The sequence below is a fragment of the Tiliqua scincoides genome, chromosome 2, assembly GCF_035046505.1.
Source record: "Tiliqua scincoides isolate rTilSci1 chromosome 2, rTilSci1.hap2, whole genome shotgun sequence".
In the NCBI taxonomy this organism is placed as follows: Eukaryota; Metazoa; Chordata; class Lepidosauria; order Squamata; family Scincidae; genus Tiliqua; species Tiliqua scincoides.
The window spans coordinates 221,410,166-221,428,410 of record NC_089822.1 but is presented as its reverse complement, the minus strand read 5'-3'; the positions used below and the strand labels follow the sequence as shown (position 1 = coordinate 221,428,410).

The 18,245-nt window shown below is 43.3% G+C and overlaps 1 protein-coding gene across 2 annotated transcripts in view; it reads right to left on the bottom strand.

Moving 5' to 3' along the window:
- Positions 1 to 6,861, bottom strand: part of COPG1 (COPI coat complex subunit gamma 1) — a 30,074-nt gene extending 23,213 nt beyond the window's left edge. For both annotated transcript variants that reach the window (XM_066613456.1, XM_066613457.1), the window contains exons 1-7: positions 6,675 to 6,861; positions 3,307 to 3,359; positions 3,137 to 3,217; positions 2,679 to 2,750; positions 2,277 to 2,356; positions 1,397 to 1,472; positions 1,018 to 1,110 (exon numbers count right to left, since the gene is read on the bottom strand). In XM_066613456.1, coding sequence (XP_066469553.1) covers positions 1,018 to 1,110; positions 1,397 to 1,472; positions 2,277 to 2,356; positions 2,679 to 2,750; positions 3,137 to 3,217; positions 3,307 to 3,359; positions 6,675 to 6,711 — 492 coding nt within the window. In that variant the 5' untranslated portion in view covers positions 6,712 to 6,861. The remainder of the gene's footprint in view (positions 1 to 1,017; positions 1,111 to 1,396; positions 1,473 to 2,276; positions 2,357 to 2,678; positions 2,751 to 3,136; positions 3,218 to 3,306; positions 3,360 to 6,674) is intronic.
- Positions 6,862 to 18,245: the final 11,384 nt, after the last annotated feature.

The following is an 18,245-nucleotide window of genomic DNA, read 5'->3' as shown; positions in this document are numbered from 1 at the left end:
CAGTGTGCTCTGGTGGCCTTGTTAAGTCGCAGTGGCATGTGTGCCAGTGGAATGTGTGTTCTATTGGCAGACAACCCAGTTAGGATTGGGCTGTAAGGGCCCAATCCTGCCCAACTTTTCAGCACCGGTGCTGCCATAATGCAGCCCTGAGGAAAGGGAACAAACATTACCTTACTTGGAGGAGGCCTCCGTGACTGTCTCCTTACCCCAGGATGCAATGCATGCCTCATTGGCACAGCTTCACCAACATTGGAAAACTGGATAGGATTTGGCCCTAAGGCAGCAATGCTGTAACACTTAGGTTTAATGCCAATAAAGGTCTCTAAATCTAAAAATCTATAACACTTAGGCCCAAATCCTAACCAACTTTCTAGCACTGGCATAGCTGTGCCAATGGGACGTGTGCTACATCCTGCAGTTGGGTGGCACTCAAGGAGGCCTCCTCAAAGTAAGGCAATGTTTGTTCCCTTATATTGAAGCTGCATTGCCCTTAGGTCAGTGCTGGAAAGTGGGTTAGGATTGCGCCCTTACTTAAGAGTAAGTCTGATTTAATAAAATTGAACCTAGATGTAAATCTGTATAGACTTGTACTCTAATATACCTTTTATATTGTTGGGATTTTTTAAAATCCTATTTTTAAAACAAATTGTAAAAATGGAAAACTACTGCAACCTACCCCAAGAGTGTGGGATGGAAAGAGCTAGATCAAATATAATAATTTCAAAATAGAAAAAAATGGCAGGAGAAGAAAATGTAGACATTTAAAGTTGAATTTTTTTCAATAGTCTTAATAGATCATAGCTACAGGGTGGGGTTATTTTGAGCTCCTGCACTTTAAAATTGACCACGATACTGGTTATAACATCTCACTCATAACATCAATTTTTTTTTGTAAGATCTCTCTCTCACACACATACACAAACACACAGTGCCATTGTGAAAGAGCAGCCACTGTACCACTCATCTCGTAAAACAGATCTGTTACATATCATCGTGACTTTACAAGCAGCTACATACCAAAGATGACACAAGGGCAGAGCTGGACACACTGGGCACCTTGTCAACAATTGCCTGCTTCATGTAGCGCTCAATGGCCTGCAGCATGGTAGTCTGTGGGGAAATGAAAGTAAGAAAGATTACCTTGACAGGAAGCAGAATGAATATTAGCAGGCCTTCAGAGAAGGAGCAAAGCATAGAATGAGCAAACAAAGAGAAGAGGCAACGTAAGTAGGAGAAGAGACATTCCTGAAGGCATAAGTTGCAGCAATCTTGCTGTAACTAAGCAGGTCAATGTCTGAATGGGAAACCACCTCAAAACCCTAGGGATTTGCCTTCAAAGAAAGAGCAAGGGACAAGTGGAGGAGGGAGAAAAAGGATTCAATAAGTCAGCACTTACATCAGTGATCTGGCAGAGTGCTCGCACAGCAGGACCTCGATAATTGTCATCCTTCCCAGTCATGTCTTTGGTTAAACTGGATGAAAATAGGTATGCTTGTTTAGTATTGTGTATTTGATCTCACCAACTTTGAAGGAGACACAAGCAGCAAAACTCCTTAGAACTAATTCATCTAAGGGCCCAATCCTAACCAGGTCTACGTAAGTCCTATTTTGTTCAATGGGGCTTACTCTCAAGAAAGCGTGGTTAGGATTGCAGCCTAAGTATGTTCTCTGTAACTAGGGAAAACAAAATAAATCTATATAGTCCTCACAATCTGCAAAACCCACCCCTATGGTCAAAACTAATAAATCTTTAAAATTATAAATCTTTGCTTTAAAGCATTAAGTATTAGAAAGTTGTTAAAACAACTTCTAAATCCCTCTCAATACAGAAAGACAAGGAGCCTGGTGGATTTCCCCAGCAATGCATTCCATAGTTGTAGTACCAACTCTAAAAAGGACTTGTCTCTGAGGAGTTGGGTCTCCCAGAACTGATATGCAAGTCTACATAAAAACATTGACAGGCATAATTGTAATTGCTTATATTTGATGAAATATTTTCTCATAAACTAGCAAAAAACAAAATTAAAAGGCAATTAATGGGGGCGCAAGGTGGAAAGGAGGAAGGGGTGGAAAGGGTCAACTAAAATTAAAATTTCTGCATTTGCATTTCAGTAATCTATTAGAACACCATTTTCTTTCACTGACTGTCCCATCCATCTGCATAATTTCCTACTAACACTGCTACCAAGGCCATGAAGCAAAAAGCATATAAAACTTCTTTAAAAATCCAACAACAAATAAAGCCTACAAGGAGGAACAGCTCAGGAGGGACTCACCTACTAGTCACTATGATGACATCCTCAGAAATTCTAGACATCTCTTTGATGGTCAGGTAACACATTCTGCGGAGAGTTGGCTGGCATGAAGAATAGTCAACAGCAGTGTTAGAACAGAGAAATACTGACAGAGCAGCATGTTGCCCTCACTGTTGAAACAACCAAGGGATACCAATATTGTGCTGGTGGGTTACTCAGGACCCACATCAGACTGTGAGGAAAAATGGTGGCAATGGAGCTTGGCATCAGGCCATCTGGGAAGTGGGGGACAGTGTTTTGGCCCAACTCTCCCTACTCCATTGCCAAAGTGGCACTCTGACAATCAATTGATGGCCACGGCTGTAGACTTATGGATAAAGTTCCCAAACACAGATATGCGCAATGCATAACCACAGAGCTTACGTCATTGGACTGGAACAGCTTGGTCATCGCAAAGAAGGATTCTGTGGCTTCCAGCACACCAAGGTGTTCCCCCTGGAATGGAAACAAATCCATTACTTGCTAGTTACTGTGCTAATAGAAGGAATAAATCACATCACTGCTACAGAAAGCATAGCAGCCACTGCCAGCAATAGCCTGAAGCAACTGAGGGAAGTTCATGTCGATAGTTCACCTCATCGGAGAGGACAGGTCATGAGGAGCCAACTACTTCTTCACAAAAAATCACTTTTCAAATTGCTTCAGATCATGACAATGCACATAAAGTGTCCAGCTGCTGCTGATATGATTGAAAAGTAGTTTCCTCACACAAGGTAGATGCATTCATAAGGTACATAAGGTACATGCATTCAAGCTAACAAGCAGGCTGGTGTGGGTTTAACCTACAGAATAAGCCACACACACAAAATTATCTCCCTTACCTGGTTTATGAGATACAAAATCTTGGTGAGGATATGAGCACATTTCCGAGGGTTTATGGGGGTCTCGTTGAATACTCGAGCCTAGGACCAAAGAGGCGCGTGAATGAGATCTCAGAAATAAGGGACAGTGATTTCCTCAAAGATCAGAGAAGCATTCTTTAGAAACTTACTTCTTGCAGCACAGCACTTTTCTCCAGGTGCTGGAACGGATTGGAACCTCCACCTGAGACATAAGATCAAAGAGCTTGGTTAGGAACAAGGATTTTCAAAAGATGTGCTCTGACAAAGGGTAAGAACCAACAGACTGGAAAACTTGACAAGAGCAGATTTAATCAGCACATTTAAAGGACAAATACATTTATGAAAGAAAGCCACCAGTAGCTGAAGCTGCAATGAAGAGAAAAAACACAGTTATATTAGTATCTATTATGGATCCATCCAAGCTGCATATTGAACTGAAATCGGCTGGGAAAAGGTATTTGTTGATTAATGAATGACACCTTACATAAGGAAGGTATGACAGTAAGGCCAACGTTATCCAAAGAATTCTATAAATGTCTCTTCAATTCAGTGTAGAGTAAGTGCCCACGAAAGACTGTAATCCCTAGCATCAAGGTCGGGAGGGTGTTATAAGGCTTTTAAACAGTGCAGGTGCAATAAGCAATTGTCCATCCACAAGATGTCAGGGACAGACATAGTTTGCATGGTCAGTTTCTGCATCTTAGATAACCAAAGGGAATCTGTTCCAGGACCCTCTGCCTTTTGGAAGCTGCGTGTGGCCTCTCGGCCTCTCAAACATGACCTGAAGTTGCTTTAGAATCTTCCAGATGGCATTCTGAGGCTCGCAGAGGCAGCACATGGCTGTGCACAGCCTTTGTGGGCCTCAGAAAGCCTCCTAGATGTGACCAGAACGCGGTTCCAGTTGTGTATGGGAGGTTTTCAGTGGGGTTCAGCCATGTGGATGAAATCTGCGGGTTCCGAATCTGCAGTTATGAAGGGCCCACTGAATAATTTCTTCTAGATCACCTTTTTAAAAGTGTCATAAAGCTAGGTGGGTCCTGATAGAATATCATTTCAAAAAGTGGATCCCCATGCTAAAAGGTTTGAGAACCACTTCTATAGATGTTTACCTGGGAGTAGATCCCATTGAATTCAATGGGACTTATTTCTGAGTAGACCACTGAGAAGCTTACTGCCTAAGATTGGGCTGTCAGGAGACTATTGTATGCTGAAGGTTCTGGGTTTAATTGCAAACATCTCTAGTTTAAAAAAAGCAGGTAGCAGGAAATGGAAAAGATCCTCCTCAAATCCCTTGAGAGCCACCACCAGTCAGAATACACAAAACTAAGCTAGAAAGATCAAAAGTCTGATTCAATTTAAGAGAGCTTCATATAGAACAAGGCAAGATTATTACAACTAAAACAAACAACAACTAAACCCAAATGTTCAACTTTTGAATCACAGAAAACATGAAGAGAAAGGTCAAACAATATAACAATGTACTAATCCACAGGTGCTCAAAATTGTGGGTCACTACCCACCATAGTATGTATAAAAGGGCCATTCTCTCTTAAGTGGCCCAGGAATGGGTGCCCCGGTGGTGCCGCAGGGATCGTGGCACTATAGGAACCCAGAGACTTGTCTTCCTACTGGGGGGGGGGTGTCTGCAAGCCTCAGAAAGCGTCTGGGAGGCCCGCAAACCCATTCCTGTAAACTGGAAGGTGCTCTGACCTACAGATTGGAATGATAAATCACTTGGGGGAGACCCGCAGAGGGGGCTGTGGGCCTCCACAGACCCTCTCTGAGGCTTGCAAACCCCTCCCCCCAGGTAAGGAGACAAGCCTCTCGGTGCCCGTGGTGCCACGATTGCTACGGCACTGCCAGGGCAAATCCCCCCTCACAATTCCCGCCAGCACTTACCAGAGGTTCTTGAACTCCCAGAGAGTTTGAGAGCTGCTGTACTAATCCTTGCTAAAATAAAATACATATTCATATACAAACATAACGTATAGATAACAGCTCTTAAATGAACTGCTATAGGCAACAAGAGGAACAACAACTGTATTAAGACTAAAATGAAACAAATGTTAAAATGTGCATGTAGTTTCCTATTTGATATAGATCACACAGAGCTGCTTCATGTGATGCAAAAAGATTTTACAGCATCTACTTCACGTCTCTGCATGGAACACTGCAGTATGCAAAGGGGACATAGTTCGATGTGGAATGCAGCAAACACAATCGCAGCAAACTTAATTGGCCAAAGGCATCAGGTTTATTGCATGACTACAACCACTTGTCTCCACCAATCATTATATGGTGCAAATACCTCCTTTTTCATGCTGCATGGAACAGCCCTAAGGCTATATTCACATTACCTAAAGGGCAATGACAAAAGTGATGGATGCTTCTCTTAGACTTTCAGGACTTTTCTTGTGTTCAAAGCAGTTCACAGGCAAACAAAAAGCAAGAGCAAAATAAATAATTTTAAAATGCAAAACTTAAGCTGCTAGACCTCTGTTGTATGAGTGACAGCACAAGCCCATGTATGTCTACTCAGAAGCATGTCCCACAAAGTTCAGTGGAGCTTGCTCCCAGGTAACTGTGTATAGGATTGCAGCCTAAAGACATGCACTTTCTTATGGTAATATTTCTTGTGAATAAATGCTTTAGTTTAAGTGTGATTTGCTTTGTGATTCAATAAAGTGTGTGTACCCCCCAACTGGAGTTTTGTACTTCAAAATGGCCTTATACTCTAAAAACAGTATAAAGGCCAGAGAGTTCTCAGGAGGCATGTAAAGGAACCATGGACACTGACTATACCCTGAGATCCACTATGTCCATCCTGTATCAGCATTCCAGAGCTGCCTGAATAAAAAAAAGGCTTTAGTGGCAGTCCTGAAATCCTTACTCTAAACATCAGATTCAGACATTGTGCAGGTTTAGTTTGTAAATGCAAATGCAACAGAGTCTCATGTTTTCTTTTACTCTGGAAAGCCTTAATGGACGTCCAAGGGACTCTTGATAACAGATCTAAAGAAGTGGTATCTGGACTGCAGCCATAAGCAATTCTGGAAAGAAAGTAGACCTTGACACCCATGTGAGTTTTCATTCAAATGAAGCATGCATAAAATGAGTATTTTGTTGGGACCACCCAAAGCTGCTGACACTACTAAGACTGCATTTCTTTAGTACAAAGAGTTGAAAGTGCAAGAAAACCAGAAAGTATGAGCTGCGTACAAGTATTTTGAACCGTGTGTGCTTTCTCTCCCACGCAGCCTTCGTGGAATAGTTAAGCCATTTCCGCCCAACATTGCATATACGCAACAGGGATCAAATGTGTACATCTGTGGGCCGGGCAGAAATGGGTTTAACATAAAGGGGCTCCTGGAACCAGGATTTCACACCATGACTTGGCCTCACAGCAGTAGTGAGCACACCCTCCTTAGCCCATAAACCGGAGGGGCTGAAGAGCACATAGCCCTTCCCTCCCACATCCCTTGACCCTCCTCTGACCAGGGTCAGGCCAGACACTCACCAGATTCCTCATCCTTCTTATCAAACTTCTTCAGCATCCCTATGTGGGTAGAGGGCAGCAGAGGAAAGGGAAATTGGACTGGCACAGGGAGAGGCCAGGAGAGAAAGACCACTAGGGAAGGAGGGAAGGAGGAAGGAGCTGCACTGGGAACAACTGTTAAGGCAACTCCTCTGCCTTGCCTGTGTGTATGCCTAGGAAGTTCTACTTCCTGCCCAGGTGCCACTTCCTGCCAGCATGTCACAGACAGCTCAGCAGGACAGAGTCGCGCAGGCGCACTCGTTGACTGGTGAGCTACAGAGGGCACGACGTGGCTGCCAGGACTAGGGAGGGGGGAACGGGGAGGCGATTGTGTGACGTCACTATGCCTCTAGCCAGTGGCTGCTCGCAGTGCTCTCCGAGGAAAAGAGGTGGGGAGTCCCTTGCTGGAGCTGGAGCTGTGACTGAGTCCACTGCAGGGGAAGACCAGGCAGAGCAGTGGTAGCTGCATAGTACAGAGAGACTTGGGGCACAATCCTAACCAGGTCTACTCAGAAGTAAGTCCATTTTGTTGAATGGGGCTTACTCTCAGGAAAGTGTGCTTAGGATGGCAACCTTTGAGTGCATGCTTTGGCTTACAGAGAATATGGTGGAAGTCACAGTTCAGTTCAGTACAGTTCAGTTTAAGGAATGTGCTTGGATTGTACCCCTTGTGTGGAAGAAGAGGGCAGGTGGGGCTCTTCTTTCCAAACTGTTCAAATAAACTCTTTACAATGCTTTATCAACAAGCCTCTTTACCTATGTGCTAATTCTAAATAATTTTTAGAATTCTAAATTTTTAGAATCAGAATCAGTAAAAATCCAAGTTTCAAAAAAAAGAGAAAAAAGTGTCAGATTATTTGGGAATCTTTTCCCCCTGCATAATTTGTGGATTTTCTTCTTGCTTGAGCCTACCACTTCTTGCTCCTGTAGAAGGAAGAAACCCAGCAGGGAAGGGCTTTCCATGTCTACATCTGCAAGGTGGGCGGGGCCGCACCTGTTGAATTTCTACTAGTCATGAAGCTGTTGATGGCAGTGAACCTTGAAGGCAGAAATCCTGTTCAGGACATCATGCAGGGGTCTCCCAACTTTTCAGCCAGAGGGCTGCATCAAATATCTGGCAGTGTCGAGGCCAGGAAAAGAAATTTAAATGTAAAATTTAAATAAATACATTAGAAATGGAATTTGAATGAATTAATGGGCTCAAGTTTTCAGGATTTCTCCAAGCACCAACACACATCACAGAAATAAAGTCCACACTTAGATGGACTCCCATTCCTCCACCCCACCAGCAGCTTACTTAAATGTACATGAATAAATATATCAGAACTCGCACATCACAGGAAAGTTTCCAGGATTCCTCCAAGCACCAACACACACCACAGAAATAAAGCACACACTTAAATGATCCCCCATTCCCTACCTTCCAAGCAGCTAACTTATGGTAAATATACAGGAATAAATACCTCAGAACCAGCACATTATAGGAAATACCTGGAGTGTGTTCTCAGGGCCAGGGAGTCCTCCGTGACTCTCAGAAAGTCTTGTAAGGCCTTCAGAGGGCACAAAAAGTTACTTCTGAGTTTTTGGAAAACCAGGAAGTGATATTTTTAGGCCTTTAGAAGGCGTTCTGAGTGCTGGGGAGGCTGCATTCAGCCTCCCCAGCCCGCAGAACACCCTCCAGACGCAACTGGAGTCTGCGCTGGGGCACCTTCCCTATGAGGAAAGGCTACACTGTAGCCGCTACAGTGTTTAGGCCTCTTCAGTCTAGAAAAGAAGTGCCTGAGGGGGGGGCATGATTGAGACATACAAAATCATGCAGGGGATGGACAGAGTGGATAGAGAGACACTCTTTTTCCTCTCACGTAACACCAGAACCAGGGGACATCCACAAAAGTTGAGTGTTGGGAGAGTTAGGACAGACGGAAGAAAATATTTTTTTTACCCAGCGTTCAATTAATCTGTGGAACTCTTTACCACAGGAAGTAGTGATGGCATCTTGCCTGGATGTCTTTAAGAGGGGACTGGACAAATTTCTGGAGGAAAAGTTCATCATGGGTTACAAGTCATAGTAGGTATGTGCAGGCTCTTGGTTTTAGAGGCAGGCTGCCTCTGATTGCCAGATGCAGGGGAGGGCTCCATGATGCAGATTGTGTCTGTTGTCTGTGTGCTCCCTGGGGCATTTGGTCTGATCCAGCAGGGCTCTTATGTTCTTATGACTGGAGCACATCTCCAGTCGTGTTTGGTCGAGTGGGTCAGAGGCTGACAGGGGACCAGAGGCTGGCCACCGGCCGGATAGAGGCTCACCGCAGGTCACATCTGACCCCCAGGTCAGGGTTTGGAGACCCCTGACATCATGTGATATTAATGCTTGCAGCTTCCTGAGTGGAGTTTTAGCACTAGCATCATTCACTAGCATCTTGTCCTTTGCCTCCAAGAATTGTTTGGAGAAATGTTTCCTTCCAACATGTCTCTTTCCAACCTGGCTATTGTCTCACCATTTTGCAGGATGTCTATTCTAACTTTTGAGCTTTCTGATTTTGCACATGTTTCTTCTTTTATTCAAGATCTCCCCTCCATTTAGCTGTGGCATGCAATTACAAAGTTAGAAAACTGGGGCAGCATAGTCACCACTAACACAGAGAGAAGAACTCAGTGATCATGGTAAGGGAGCACATACTGACTATAAGGGGGTGCTACTCTAATATTAAGAGTTTTTCTGAGTAGATTAGCATGAATGGATCTATCACTATGGATTTGTCTAACTAACAGATGAATGTGTAGTTAGGGATTCATCAGGAGAATGTTGATGCTCTCAAATGATTGGGGATTTTTCTCTTAATATCCTAGGAAGCTGCATCCTCTGTTTTGTAGTGTACAGTTATAAGTCTACTGCTTCCAATATGCCTTGATTATATATTTGTAAATATAAAAATGGCCAAAATCCTCTGTGAGGCATGCGGAAGAAACAAACACAACCATGTGACTGTGAAAGCCCGTGTGCCAGCGCAAATGTTTCTTCTGCTATCACTATATACCTGTTTAGGATATTTGCCTGGTTCTGAAGGGAATGCACCCTGCCTGACTCATAAAGGTTGATGAAGGCTGCCCACTCAGCTAAAATTCTAAGCAACCTTAGTAAGAGTTTTCAGGGTTTAGAAGAAGCTTTTATTGTGGGCGTCGTGCATGATATTTGGCTGGATTGAAATGCCTTCAGAGAGGTCAGACTGTAATGCAGATCACATCAAGGACAGAATTAGAAGCCAGCAAAGTTTGTTCTCGGTTGCAATTCAACCAAGGAAACAAACTTCCGGAGATACTAGTCTACAAGGATGGATTGTGCTAAATGAGCCACGGAATAGACCTCTGCCCGGTGAGACCCATGCTTGATCAGAGAATCTCTCAGCATGGAGAGGGTTCTAACTTGTATGGAACTAAAATATTTTCTGCAGCTCAGAAAAGAGTGACTTCTCCCTGATCATCAGACAGAGAGAGGAGAGCACCCGTATTCCCACTGAGAGGAAGCAAAGACTGTGCTCCAAAAGATACTTACAGAGGGCCCGATGCTATCCAATTTTCCAGTGCCAGTGCAGCCATGCCAATGGGGTGTATACTGCATCCTGTGGTGGGGAGGCAGTCACAGAGGCCTCTGCGAGATATGGGAGCGTTTGTTCCCTTACCTCAGGGCTGCATTGCGGCTGCAGCGGAGCTGGAAAGTTGGATAGAATTGAGCCCTGAGCTTCTGAGAATTTATGCTGAGAAGTCTGAGGTAAAAATATTAACCTGACCAGCAGGAGGATTAGAATATTGATTGTACTGCAGAATACTGCTAAATAAGTGTCCCTTTCATTGTGCCGTCTTCTGACTACTTGCAGATTCCACTGTTAGTCCTGTGTATAGTGGTGGTATGCTAACAACAGATTCCTGTTGTATACTGTGCTGTGCTAATTCATTCCCTGCTTCCGTAAAGAAACAAGCAAATCTTTAGTTTAAGATCCCACAATGCTGTTCTTTTCCCTGCTGTGAACATACACAAAAAGAAATATACCTACTGTGACCATGGTTCTCCTCCCAGAACATGTTAATGTCCGTGGTGAGTTCCAGCTGGTGTAAGGAGGGCCTTCTTTCCCCAATGTGTCCTTTACTGGCACTGCACAAATGGCTTGTGTACTTTGCACCAAGTGACTAGCTCCTGTTATCTCAAAAATTTCTTGTTAAGGCGCTGAAGTCAGGGTCCAGTGAGGAACGGTGACACTTCTAGTTTCCTCACGCTAACTTTGCAGCAAATTTGAAGGCACTCATTTCACTAATGCCCTTATGAGTGATCCAGACAAGTCATGGGGCAGAGAAGCAAATCCATTACCAGTGCAATTTGACTTATTTCAGACTCCTTGTTTTTTTAGGCATTTTGTGTTCTTTTGCCCTCATTTGTCTGAATCTAGCCAGGGAAGACCAGCAGCTGGGTCTGCGTTCAGCAGAGGACAATGGCTCACATGCGTCCATGTATATTATTTATTTTAAATATTATATCCAGACTTTTAATCTAATGATTCCTAGGAAGGCTTAAAACAGATTAGAGCAATTAAAAAAAACAACACTTATCAGTCGCTCTGGTCTTCTTTTTGCTGTGGTGTGCTTCTTGAGAGGGAAGACATACAACCTTCCAGTAGCCTGTGTTTGTCTGGTTGGTGGCATAGTGTCTTTCACATATCCATCCATTAAAAACATTGGAACCAATTGTGTCAGAGCTTTTAACTACACAGTTGATCACCTACTACCATTTTCCACCTGCCATCTCAATAACTAGCGGAAATTGTCACACTATAGGATTGTCACAACATCAAGCTTGCAAGTGGCACTTACAAACCTGCACAAAGTCTGAATTGGGAGGTTGGACTGAGAGTTTCAGGGCTGCACTAAAGCCTTGCTTTATTATTCAGGCAACTCTGGAACACTAATACGTGACAGAGGAGATCTTGGGGTATGACCAATGCCCCCCTTTCTTGATTCCTTTACATGACTCTTGAGAACTCTCTGGTCATTGTACTTGGTGATGAAGCTTACTTGGTGGTCTAGTGCCATTGCAGCTTAATGTATTTTACAGGGAGGATAAAATCAGATAATCCCACCTTTGTCTTCCAGAGCTTCAAATGCGATAAATGTGGTTACATCAGTTTTGCAGCTAACAGACCAGAGTTGTTTTTGACAATGTCTTTGAAGTGGACAGAACATTGCTCATATTTTCCATTGGGAGGCAAAGAAAAAAGTGAACATGGGCTCTTTAGATCGATGGTTCCCAAACTTTTTAGCACCAGAACCCACTTTCTAAAATGACTTATTAGGATTTACGAGCTTTACGAGCCTAAAAAATAATAGGTGTTTCACTGTACCAGCCGTTCAAGCCTCTGACTTTATCCTTTTCATTCCATGGGGAGGGAGTATTTACTACCTTTTTGTCTTAAAGGTTGCAGCGGGCCCCAGGAGTTGGCCTGATTTATAAATGCCAAGGGATGTGGGTATTTATTATCTATTTAAAGAGATTTATACCCTGCCTTTCCACCTGCTTAAGGGCCCTCAAGGTGGCTTACAATAATATTTAAATATGCTAAAACAGTGCTAAAAACATTAAAATAATTAAAACCACAAAACAATAAAACAATTAAAGATGTTCCATAAAAAAAGTGCTAGCCTCCTGATGTCAGCATTTAAAAGCTTCCCTAAATAAAAGGTCCTGAGACCCTATCGAAAGGACTCCAGAGAGGGAGCTGTTCTCAGCTCCAGAGGGAGGGAATTCCACAGACAGGGTGCCACCACCAAGAAGGCCCGACCAAGACGGTGATGAGCCAGTGTAGTTGATGGCTGCCATTGGCATTGCTAAATGAGCAATGTAGGTGGAAATGTGGAGAAGTGGTTGTCTTTCCGAGTATTTATGAACACACTCAATATGACTGTGGATGGAATCAGATATTTTGTCAGCTTATAGGAAGGTGAGAAATTTGGTGGCAAGTTCAAATATAACACGGGATAAATACATTTGACAGAATGAGGTACCATAAACTTTATTCATTTAGCACCTTGGGATCTTTTTTGTACTATGCAATATCATTAGAAGGATCTTACAAAGGAAAAACTGCATTTGTGCATCAATATTGTACATTCAGTATCTTAGGCATAAAACCATGATGGCAACAAACATATATACATCAGGGGAGAGGATGCTGTTTGGTCAGAATTCTTTGTGTTCTTTCTTTGTAAGCACACTGGACAGAAGACAGAAGACAAGGACAAGGCTGAGATCCTCCTTGTAGCTCACCCAGGGAACTTAGCTAGGCAGGACCATGCAGGATGGAAGCGCTGCTTTTTCTGATAATCTGAGTGAATGAGTAGGGAGCTTAATTCAAAAGAAACTATGAAAAGTCATACTGCAAATTGTTTAAGGTATCATAGAAAGCTATTGTTTTTACAAGATATGAAACATGAGTACCATGCTGGACTTCACAGGGAGCTGGTAACATGGGCGAGGAGCTACAGCTCAATAGTAGCAGGGCATATGTTTTAGATGTACAAAACCACAGGTTTACACTCTGGTATTACAAGCTATATTAGTCCGATTCATTTGCCGGCACCCTTTCCAAGAGAGAGGCAACAAAGCAATGAATATATCTGGTTTGTTAATGAATGAATGTGCCTGAAGAAGAAGCCCCTTGTGTTACTCTCCCTTTGTTCAAAGGATCACAGAGATGGAAGGATTCAAAGTAGTTCAAGTTGCCCTATCTTAAACCAGCATCATCCAGTCCCCAGACAGCTAAACTTATTTATCCATTTATCAGATTTATACCCCAGCAAACCTATGTAATCTAGTCCACTGTGTGCTTCAGACATGGTTTCAGAATGAACACTCTCAAATGACTTCCAGAGCTGCCACAGAGCTTCCAGAGCTGCCGCAGAATCAAATAGCCCCACTGTGGCACAACTTTACTTACCTGGGGAAAGGGGATGAATGTGCCCTTCCCCCAAGGAGCTGCTGTTGGCTGCCCAGTTGTGCTCAGGATGCCATGGCAGTGATTTTCAGCACCATAGCAGCCCCGTGCTCCAGGCAGCTCAAAATTGGGCTGTTAAGCAAGAACTGCCTATGGATCTCAGAATTAAACTATCATGAAGGTTAAAGCTGGCTGTGCTAGCTATGTCCTGCTGCTTTGGTACTGGGAAACTATCTTAATCCTTTTCTGCCCAACATTGCATATTCACAATAGGGATCAAATGGGTGCACCTTTGGGCTGGACAGAAATGGGTTAAATTTAATTATTTATGCATTCAGTATGAAATACAAATATGCAACATGTCTTCACGGATTGGGAAAAGGCTAGAATTACAGTCAAAATCTCTCTGGATGAAACAGAGCTAGCAAGCAGCAGGTGAACAGACGTCACCAAAGCTTCTTTAGACCATTCAGCACATCTTAGCCAAGAAAACATTGGCTTTCTATAATAACGTACCACTGCAAGAAATTACTGAGTTTGACCACTACTGTAAAAACTAGAAATAATTCCAACCCCTCCAAGCAGAGCCGTCCCCTGGGTAGGGCAACTGGGGCAGCTGCCCTGGGCCCTGCACTTTCACGACCAATATATGGTCATAATAGGGCAGTCCCTGCGTTGGTTGAGTTGCCCTGGGCTAACACCCTGCTTGCACCCTTCTAGGGATGGCTCTGCCTCTAAGAATATTTAACTGAAGCACTACCTTGCATCTTGATCCAAAACACATTAGCCATATCAAGAGAAAATTACACATGGATTGTGTAAACATCCACTAGGAAATCAGACTATCATCTGTCAGAGTTAGGCATGCTTAAACCAGACTTGCATATACTGAATTGTGTTGAACAATCAATATCATTGATTTCCATGTGGCTTAGGCATGCCTAACCTTCACTGGGTAGTATCCAATGAGTGATAAGAGTACCACTAAAACTAAAAATTGTTGTCTAAAAATATTTACGATTGGAGCACTAATAAGCATCCCATAAATTAACCCATAACCCATTTACTCCAGAACAGACCTGTGGGTTGTGAATTGCAGCTTGTTCACTTATACGATTACATAATGATTATTTTAATAGCACCAGATCCTACCCTTAGCATAACAGTAGTCCACACAACTTCTCACATTATGCCTATACTGTATATGCTCACAGCAGCACACAAACCACCTGTTTGTATATAGAGTTGTTTCTTCATCTCCTCTGTTTTTCTACAAAGGTCTAAAGAAACTATTAGAACTGAATTTGCATTTGATAAAAGTAGGGGATGTCCCACCCCCAAAGATGGGAGTGGGAGAAGGGAAGAAGTAGGAGGACATGACGTGCTTACATACCGAGAGGGTGTACACAGAGAGGGTGTACACAGAAAACTAGAGTTGAAAAGCACATGTAGTTGCAAAGCTATTTTTAAAATGCCCTGTGGTGGCAGCAACATTATAACAGAATAGCACCATACTCAGCAATTCACTGATTATTTCTATAATGTGGTTCAGCAAGTTTAAAAAAAAAAAAGCAATTAAAATGGGTGTTTCATATAGAATTCACGCATACAAAAAGAAATGTGCTCTGATTTTTATGTTGTTCTTCCAATATGCTATAATTTATTGGAGACTATTGCTTCCTGCGCAGGATTAAGGTGAAACTTCTTCAAATGAATTAACTTTGAGGAGTAATATTTACACAAGAGGTTGTTTCCACCAGGAATGTGCTCAAGGCACAAACCGTTGTGACCTGACTTGCAAAAATTTTTGAGAACTTTCAAGTCATGAGTCGGAGTCATTTTGAGATACAAGCCAAGTCATGAGTTAAGGACCCTGAGCATGACCACAGAAAAAAGACAGGTAGTGGTGGGGTGGGCACGTGTGAGTTGTCATTTAACACTCCTCTGATGTTCCCATCCCAAAAAAGTAAGCAAGAACACACACACACACACTAAAGAGATAGGGACTCAAGTCATTTTGAGCCCAAACTCTTTTTCAGAGTAACTGGCCCCGAGTCACAAGTTGAGTCGGGGTCAGTGACATCCATGACTTGAGTTGACTTGAGTAATCAAAAACAGTATTTTTGCATGTCTTAAGTCACCCTGAGTCAATTGCCCACCCCTAATTTCCACTATGATTCTGGTTGTTCTTTCAAAGCTATGGTGTTTCTAGCTCCCATGCAGTGGACATACAAACATACAAAGATGTTACAACTTGTAAACCATTCAGAATTCTTTGTCAATGTCACCCAGGCTGCAATTCTGTGCACTTTCCTGGGAGTAAGCCCCACTGAACACAATGGTACTTGTGTCACAATGTCTGAGTAGACACATAGGATTGTGTTGTTGCTGAAAACTCCTAAGCAAATTTGGCAGTCACTGCTAAGGCTGCCTGGGGGTGGAAAGCTGATTTTCAGGGGGTTGTGGAAAGCTTAGTGCCACCATCTTGAAAAGCTGGGCACCACCATCTTGGAAGTTTTTTTTGAACAACCATCTGCTACCACCTTGAAAGGCAGAGCTTAAGAAAGTGGTTAGTGAGAATGTGAGGTGGGAGAGAGAGAGCGAGAGGGAGCCTGAATACTAGTGATTGTTCTTGGAGCAATAATTTGTGGTTGTTTGGTGGTGAGTTTGCTTTCTTTACTATCTTTACAAAAGATATTGTCCTCTCTGTGCCTGCTGGGCTCCTTTGCAAGATAACTTCGCAAAACCTAGCAGTTGGGAACAGTGGGAACTTCTGACTAGGGAAGAGGCTTCCCTGTTAAACTGCCACTTCCTCAGTGCTTCTGGCTGTGGGGGAAAATAGCCTTGCCTTGGGCTCGTCTTGGGGTGTGTGTGAGACAATGTGGTGAAGTCACTTCCAGGTCTCTTTCTGAGTGGGCATGTAGTGCCTTCCCTGTGCATGCCTAGAAGAGGCATATAAATACTGTACTCTGAAGACTATCTAAAACTTGGCTTTACCACCTTGATCATCAAAAGCATAAAGACACATTGCATTCTGTGCAACGTTGTTCTCAGAGCTGCATAAATCACTGAATTCAAACTCAAATGTCAGATGCGAAGAATTCAGAATATTTCTTAAAAGGATTTGGATTTCTTTTGATTTTCAAAAAGTGTGATTTATTAAAAACAATGACTTCCTTCTTGTTTAATGTTATTGCTTACAGTCCTGCCAGCACAATGATGTCACTTCCTTTTTCCTGCTTAATGACATCACTTCTGGTCCTAAGTCTTAGGGGGGTCTCAATATGTTGTAATACCTAAAAAGCAGGTCCCAATACAAAAAAGATTGGGAACCACTGGACTAAGAGGACTGGCCCACCTCAATAACTCTTTACATAACAGGAAATAGAAGATAAGAATAGATGGACAGCATGGAGGGAAGTAGTAGCTCATTCCCCAAGAATTTCTAGTGGAATTGATACTATTCAACTTATTCATAAAGTAATATGGAGTCAGGGGCTGGGCAACGAGGTAGCCAAGTTTCCAGAGGACATCAATTTATTCTGGATGATGAACTCTGAAACAGAGAGTGAAAAGCTCTAGAAGAATCTCTCCAAACTGAGTAAATGGGCAGCAAAATTGCAGAATGAGATTGAGTGCAAGTAAGTTCTCCCAAGGAGGCGCTGGCGGCTGCCTTGGGTGCACAGAATGCAGAGGCAGCCATTTTCAAAGCTGCCACAACCATGCGCCCTGGGCAGCTCAGGATCAGGCTGTAAAGCAATTGGGGGCTATTTAGTTCAGAAACAATGACCAAGGGACAGGAACATTACTATAAATTTTATAAATTTCTATAATCAAAATACTAGTGCTTGGGGTGACTCAATAAAATTTATTGGCAAGCAGATTTATAAGAGAGAAAGGAAGAAGTATTTTACATAATACATAATTAGCATGGAATTCACTGCCACAGGATGTGGTGTTAGCCATTATTCTAGATGGCCTTCATAAAGGGTTAAACTTATAAATAGATAAGATGACTACTAGCCACTATAACTGAATGGAACATCCATGACAAGACAGAGGGCACAATCCAGCCCTTGACTTGGGCCCACCTGGGCCAACGCAAGCCTCTGAGGTAGGCGGGGAGGAGGTGGGAGGGAGGCATTCCAGGGCGCGGGGAGGGCAGGCGGTAGGTGGCTCCGGGTGCTGGCAGGCGGGGAACGGGAGGCGGGGCTGGGATCCGGCAGTTATGCTGGATCCCAACCCCCATTCCTAGGAAAAATGGCTTTAAGCCACTCCGCTCTCCTTGAACTTGCGCCACCTCAATAGGTCTGATGAGACCCATAGGGCAAAGGGCTCCTTTCCCACAGGTAAGGGGGAAAGTCTCCCTTGTCTCTGGCTGAGCCGCTTTTGGCACCTATCCTGCGCTGGATACAGCACAAGCCTCCTGGCTTGCCTGTTCCAGCGCAGGGTAGGATTGCGCCCAGAGTTCTACTTTAGACAAGAGTTACTGCTCTCATGCATTGTTCTCAGACTTCCTGGAGGCATCTGCTTGGCCACTATTTGAAACAGAACACTGGACTGGACAATCCCTTGG